Below are 7,432 nucleotides of genomic sequence, written 5' to 3' on the forward strand. Positions count from 1 at the left end.
TTCTACGGACGGCAGTTAATACTGCCGGTATGTCGTCAGCACAGGCACCTTAAAAGTGCTGCAGTGAAACTGTCGTTCTATTTTTGCTGCAGCCACGGTTTTGTTATATCTTTGTGAAAAACTTTCTCCTGATTTGATTATTTTGCAAGAAACGTGGTTATCCGCCGAAAAAAGTCTTAATTTAAAGAATTATCGCAGTTTTCGTCTGGATCGCCCGTCTCGCAGAGGGGGTTTGGTATTTTTCATCTCATCGAAAATTTGTCACAGAGCTAAGATTGGTCACCAGTCACTCTCCGCAGAAAGTGATATTCTAGCATTGAACGTAATGCTACCTGGATGTACCCCATTTTGGATAGTCAATGTTTATTTTCCTACAGGAGTTATGAATGCAGGTTCTCTTGATGCCGTGGTTGCATCATGCAAAAAGGATATAATCATAGATGGTGATTTCAATTGTCACCACGTATAAAGGGGCTATGTGTCCGATTCCTTTGGTAAACGATTGTTAGAATAAACTTCATCAAATGGACCTCAAGTGTGTAAATTCGAGAACCCCCAACTTACGTATCCGGAAAATCGCGTTCTGTGCTACACCTCTTTCCATTTCGGGTTGTGTCATTTTGTCCTGGTCTATCACCTCGGCCACAAACAGCTACCATCTTCCGATAATTTTTTGAAATCGCGTGCCAAATTAATTTGGTCAGTAAGTATGTCCGCACCTAAGTTTATTATAGCAAATTTCAAGATTAATTGCGATCAGATTTAAATAAACAGGTAGGACTAAGGGGCGAAGTAAAATCACCTAATTTGTGTCAAGTGATAAGTGACAGTTATAAAAAATCCAGGTTCAGTATGCAGTCAACCAAAGGTGGTACTTATTCCCAGTGGTGGAATCTTGTCTGTGAGCGCAGATATAGAATAAAATAAGCGCGGATAGTGTTACTGTACAACCAATGTCCACGTAATTGGAATGACTATAAATTTGTTGCGGCTACATTCAGGCAGGCAGTTGACAAAGCGAAAGAAAAGTATGACGCCAAACATTACAGTTATCTATCGAGTCTAGTAATAAAAAGCCCTGTTAGGTTTCTACTGTCTAAAGAGATTGTTTCAGCACCAGGAAATGTAGAATTTGTTAGTTTATCTTAAACATAATTGGTACGGTCACTGGAGGAGATTGCAAAAGGCTTAAAGAGTTTATTTACGTCACTTCTACCCCATCATATGACGGCACCTGAAAAGCTGATGAGTTCGTAGCAGCCACATTAGAATAATTAATGAAAGTGGTAAAGTTAATGCCAGCTTCAGCTCCAGGTCCTGATGGCATAACTACAGCAATGATAAAAATAATGTTCGAATTGTCTCCCCAGGATTTGCTTAAATTTGTAAATTTTTCCATTAGGAATGCATAAATTCAACCAGATTGGAAAGTTGCCCAAGTAATTCCGCTACTTAAATTCCAGGGCGATGGATATACAATGGATAACATTAGACCTATTTGTCTGACTTTAAATCTCGTAAACTTAATCGAGAGAGTATGTATGGTCAAATCGAAAGGTGGATAGGCGACAACCAAATAACAAGTGACCCTCAAATAGGATTCAGGCCTGGGTTCTCTGTTTGGTGTGTTCACGTTGACTTGGAGAGCCGAATTCAACTCGCTCGCTGCAACAACCAGTACGCGGCCTTAGGGAAATTAGATATTGTGAAGGCGTGTGACAGTGTTGAGCACACCATCCTGATCAACAGACTTGAAAGTGTGAATCTCCTACAGTGTATAATTGCATGAGTCATAATTTCCTAATCGGACGTACATTTTATAGCTATCAAAACGGCGTTTCTTCTCAATGTTACAGACATGCGGGGTTCCTCAAGCGCTGTACTCTCCCGCGTTTTATTTAATATTTTACGAAGTCACATTGCGACACACCATAATGTGCAGGTATTTGTATACGTTGATGATATCGCATTTTTTTCGGTGTCAAATGATATACATAGCCTTAATAAAGCATTGCAGTCGTACTTGAATCAGATTGAAATGTGGGTTAAAGGAATACAAATGTCGCTAAATGTAAACAAAAGTGCAGTCATTGTCTTCCCCTTAACTTCTCCTATCTGAATAACACTGACGTATGCTGAGGAGATAATCCCACAGGCACAATCATTAAAATCTCTGGAAGTGATTTATACAGAAAAGCTTCATTGGCGGATACACATAGAATACTTCGCATCTATATAAAGGCGCACGTGCTCTTGGTTTATTACGAAGACTCAGCAGCAGTTTTAGAATGCGCAGGGAGACTCTGAATATCATTTATTGCATGTATGTCAGCCATATTTTAGAGTTTGTTGCGTGTTGTTTTCTGGAAGTGCTGCTTATAAATTACGCCCTCTAGTTATTTTAGAACGCGAATCATTACGTACATGTCTTGGCCTTCCAAAATTTGTAGCGAATAACATTTTCTATTATGAAACTCACTTGCCTTCTCTTAAAATTCGATTTCGGATACTGATAGTCGAATCGAAACATTACTGAATGCGTACGCTCGTCCCCAGAGACGCTCGTCCTATACGTTCACTCGAGAGCCGACGGCATTCTTTGCGAATCGATGGACTCGACTACATCGTCCCCAGGTAATTTTTGTTCAGTAGCCATTAGAACCATTACGGGTATCAATACGTGATGTGGTTTTCCCAAATTTACCTACTGTGACTGTAAGCGTAAAATTCGATTATGTATTTCCAAATAACACTATGCTTCGGCCTATTGATACCTGGAAGGTTTCTTAGATGAAAACATTGAGAACCTCCATATAAATGCACTAACAGCCACAGATGCTTCCGTCAGTTAACAGAAGGCAGGAGTGGCCATTTATTCGCCATCATTAAATTTGTCTTACTCTCTTCGACTGCCCGAATATACACCATGCAGTATTTCAGGCAGAGTTATTGGCTATCACTTTAGCTCTACGAAAACTACCCTAATCGATTTATTCAGACGTAATCATAATCGAATCCTTATCGTTTGTTCAGCTCTATCAGTAGCGCAAATTCATCTACCATTGTTCAAGAATGTTATTCATCTATCCCACAATATTTACGCCTCACCCATTCGGAATGGGTAGCAGTACACATGGGACTCGCTTTAAACGAGCCAGCAGACGCACTAGCGGCGGCATCTTTTAAAAGCCGGTTACTGGAATCCTAAAACCTTCGGCATACATCACGGCTGCAAGATTTAAAAAATTTTGTGTCCACGAAGAACACGGCAAATCCCGGGTAATAAGTAACACCAATTTTCAGCACTTTAGATACCCTTAGCACAGCAGATCGTGTTCAACAAGGAAATTGACGTTTCATTCACGAGAATGCGTTGCCCAATACCAATCCTTAATTTTTATTACCACATGTCTGGTTTGGCACCTTCCCCTCAATGTTTTTATAGCAACGAACCTGAAATTATGGAAGAAGAAAGAAACTTTTATTGACAAACGATTTACGTGCAGTGGTCGGAGACCCTTTGGTCCAAGGCCCCGCTGGCCTCGGCTGCCCGTTTGACCTGTCGTATGAAGGAACATTTCTTTACAGAGTGTCGTAAGTTCGACGCGCGCAGAAAACGACGTCTAGAATGTTCCCTTCGCCAATTTGGATTGGTAATTACGCTTCCTGTGACACTGTCTCTTGGGGTGTCGGCACTAGGACACTGCAACAGAAACGTATGTCGTGCCATATTTAATTTTGTAAGAGAAACAAAGAGACCGCCACCTCAATTTTATCGTTTTACTTTATTCAATATGAACACGAAAATATAACCTGCAAATTTTAAAATAATATAGCCTGAAAATTGATATTAACGCTTAGTATTCATTTAATACCATCCTAAAATTACAAAATTCGATTGAAGTATTCTTCCCTCTTTACCTAATGCCGCCCGATTCATGGCCGATCCCCCGTAGTGGGTCATGAGCCATATCCGTAAGTACCAAATCAAAGCATCTGGTCATTTTATTGGGCCGATCCCGAAGATAGTGCAGTATAAACATATGGGCCCTCCCCGTAGATATATACAGTATAAAATTTTAGGCCGATTGCCAGATTGCTGTGTTAAAATGCGGACCAATCATAAAGGTAGCGCAGTCTAAAAATATTGGCCGTTTCTGTGGGTATGTGCCTCTGGGTATGTGTCGTTCTTCAATTAATCTCCTTGACGAAAACTTGTTTATGTGTCATTGGGCGTGTGCCTCAGGAACCACTGCGTATGCGCCGCTCTTCAATGAACCGACGCCAACTTGGATCACTGGGTAATGTGGGCCGCGTTCCCATGGGTATCGAAAAAAGAAGCTGCTCTCACGCGTAGCACGACCGAGAGCGGCTGGCGCGTACGCGGTGCCAGTCGCTCGTTTACGTTCTCGTTGTTCAGCTAGGGGAAATACAATCGTTGTCGGCGATGGACAAACTTGGGTTGGGTAGGCATCGTGCAAGATGCATTATAGCATGCTCTAGCGCTTCCAGTTGTTCCACTCTCTTGCCCACAGCGATTGTCTATTGTCCACGCTTAAGCTAGCAGCCTATTTTCGGCAAGCGTGGAGAAACCATTTTTCTTATCAAATCATGGGATTCTATATACAGAAGCAACACAAGGACCGTAGCGTGGGACTCCAGATTAATTTGGACCACCTGGGGTTCTTTAACCTATAAGTACTGAAGCGCGTTTGCATTTTGCCCCAATCAAAACGCGGTTGTCGCGCTGTGAATAAAACCACCGACCTTGCACGCAGCAGCAGCCCCCCTTTCTCACTGGCCCACCACAGCAGATTTTTTTTATTAGGGGTCACGATGATTGTGTTACTGGTCCACAAATTTGTCAGCTACCACTGCTACATGGGTTAGCCCAACATTCCGACTACACGAAGTTTCACTTTGCGTCATCGCATTCGCCAAATCTTTGCCCTCAGTGATGGTTTATGACTGTTTGTTGCACAGCAGTGCACGCAACAACGCTTCCCTCGAGAAGTATTGCTGCTATTTATGACTCGAACTTTCCCGTCGCGCTTACAATGCACAGTTAATTTGAGCGTAAGTTGCTAAAGTGATAGACACGCACGAAGACGGGTGATTCGAGTTTTCATAAGATATTATTTATAAATGAATTATTACGATTCAACGAAACGACCAAAAAGTTTTATCTAAGTCGTGTCCAGAGCCGCACTGATGCTCTACGAATAAGGCCCGAGCGGGTCGAAAATGCTGCTTTGCATGCCTGTTGTTCAACGCAGATCACTATGCGACACACAACGAGCTGGGCTCGAGCGCTCGAGAGATTCCGAGACTGGGCCCATCTCCGTGGTGGGCGACAGGCTGGGAGTTGTGGACAGGACGTCTTTACACCTCGACGGACCACTGCCGCTGCCGCTGCGGTCTTCCGAGCTCGCAGCAGGTCGACTTGACTACCAGATCGTCTTCGAGCTCTCGCACCTCAGCCTCGACTACCGCCGTCCACCTTTCTACCTTCTCGAGCTTATGCTAAAGCCTTCCACCTTCTCATTTTACTCCTCTAAGAGCGCGCTCTCTGTACATAGACATGCGCACATTCACATTGAGCACAATCTTCTTGGCCGGCAGCTCGATCTTCATGGCCCGCTCAGCGTATACTACAGGGTGTTGTACGTTTCCGTGCAGCTGAGCTTCAACGCCGTCGCTGTCCAAATCATTAGAGTTTTGCACGAGGCACCCAGCGAGTCCTTGAGGATGTGGGTCAGCTTGGAGTCCTGGTACGGCACTTGCTGCGTCCAGTTCTTCGAGCAGACGTCGATGCAGTTGCCGAGGGCCAGGAGCGACAGGTTGAGCTTGGTACCCTCGGGCACCTGATCCTTTATGTTCCTACTGGCCGCAGCTGCGCCCTCCAAGCTGGCAAGATCACTAGAGCACATCGAGGCGCGAATTTCTTTGCTCGTGCTTGTCACATGCTCCGCCAGTGCGACGTAGCTCTGGAAGATGGCATGCGACCATGCAGATTCAGCATTCGCATCGGTGACATGAAGCATCCGGCTCTTGTTTCCTTTCAAGAGCAGCTGGAGGAGGGTGCCAGCGTCCTTCACTTTGTGTTTGGTGAGGTTCAATATGGCAATGGTCTTGGCCGGGTCAAGGTACAGCAGGTCCCGAACAACCTTGTTGCAGACTTCCAGATAGGCGACTGCTACGTCGCATGTCTGGCCCTCTGACCGGAGCTTGTCCACGCGTTGGTACAACTCGCTGGCTATGAAGGAGACCACTCCGGGGCATTCGTCGGAGCCCAGCATTGCGAAGGTTTTGCTGGTGACGGTCGAAATGCGCGCGTATACAGAGCAATCGCACCCTTCAATGAGCATCGTCAGCATGTCCTTGGTGGTGCTCTCAAACGCATACACATTGTATTTTGTTTCATCAAAGAACTGACCACACATGAAGCATTGGCCTTCATTGGGCTTGACGAGATCCCCACATGTCCGCTGTTCTTGAAATTGGAAAGACTCCGCCTCGCCCCTGGGGTCGAACACATGGCACCTGCCGTCCACAACGCTGACGATGCTGGCGATCTCAGAGCCACGATCACTCAGTAGGCGCACGCGCACTGGCACGTTCGCCCGTGCCCACGGTGACGGCGGGTCTTTGTTCGATTGGCGACGTTTCAGGCCTGACGACTGCGGAGTCTCGTTACAACGCCGGTTTGGTGGCACCATTGTAGATTCCTCCGTGGTAGCGTACCTCGATGTTGCGGAAGTCGGCCTGACCATGGACGTGGGCGTGCTGACCACGCAGACCGTACTGGCGGTTTCAGAGTCACGATCGCTCGGCAGGCGCACACGCACTGCCTGTGTCCAGGGTGAGGGTGGGTCCTTGTTGAAGCGGCGGCGTTTCGGGGCTGACGACTGCATGGTCTCCATATAGAACGCCTCTTGAGGTTTGGTGGCACCAGTGTAGATTCCTCTGTGGTATAGTGCCTCGATCTTGAGGAATCCGGCCTGACCAAAGACGCGGGCGTGATGATGCAAGATGGCAATCGTCCAGCCGGGCGCGGGCGCGTTCTCTACCACGCGTGCTCGGCTAACTTTGTCCTCCTCATCACCGTTGGAGCAGGGGCACTACAGATGGGCATCCCAAGCCCGCCGTGCCATTCAGGGTGGCAACGACCACATCGTCTGCTACTGCGTTGGTCATGTTAGTGCACAGCGCACGGGTGACGCTCGGATATAAGGTTTTCAGAGCAAAGAAAAATATTTTGCGCACAGAACAATGCCAGTAAACTGTACAGGTAAACGTTAGCATGTAAGGAGTTCAATTGTTGGCAGTGCTACAATTTTACAAAAGTGTGAAACAGAATTAATTTTTTCAGTGCATATATAAGGAATCCTCGTGCTCACAGTCCACAGCCTACTTCCACCCCTTTTTCAAT

The 7,432-nt window shown here is 45.9% G+C and overlaps 1 protein-coding gene across 1 annotated transcript; it reads right to left on the reverse strand.

Annotated features, from left to right (window-relative positions):
• Positions 1-5,651: 5,651 nt before the first annotated feature.
• LOC126547232 (kinesin-like protein KIF18A) lies at positions 5,652-6,914 on the reverse strand. The gene has a single exon (XM_050195173.2). It carries the CDS (start codon positions 6,912-6,914, stop codon positions 5,652-5,654), a length of 1,263 nt encoding a protein of 420 aa, XP_050051130.1.
• Between the last annotated feature and the right edge of the window lie 518 nt (positions 6,915-7,432).

This window comes from Dermacentor andersoni, chromosome 1 (genome assembly GCF_023375885.2).
Source record: "Dermacentor andersoni chromosome 1, qqDerAnde1_hic_scaffold, whole genome shotgun sequence".
Lineage (NCBI taxonomy): Eukaryota > Metazoa > Arthropoda > Arachnida > Ixodida > Ixodidae > Dermacentor > Dermacentor andersoni.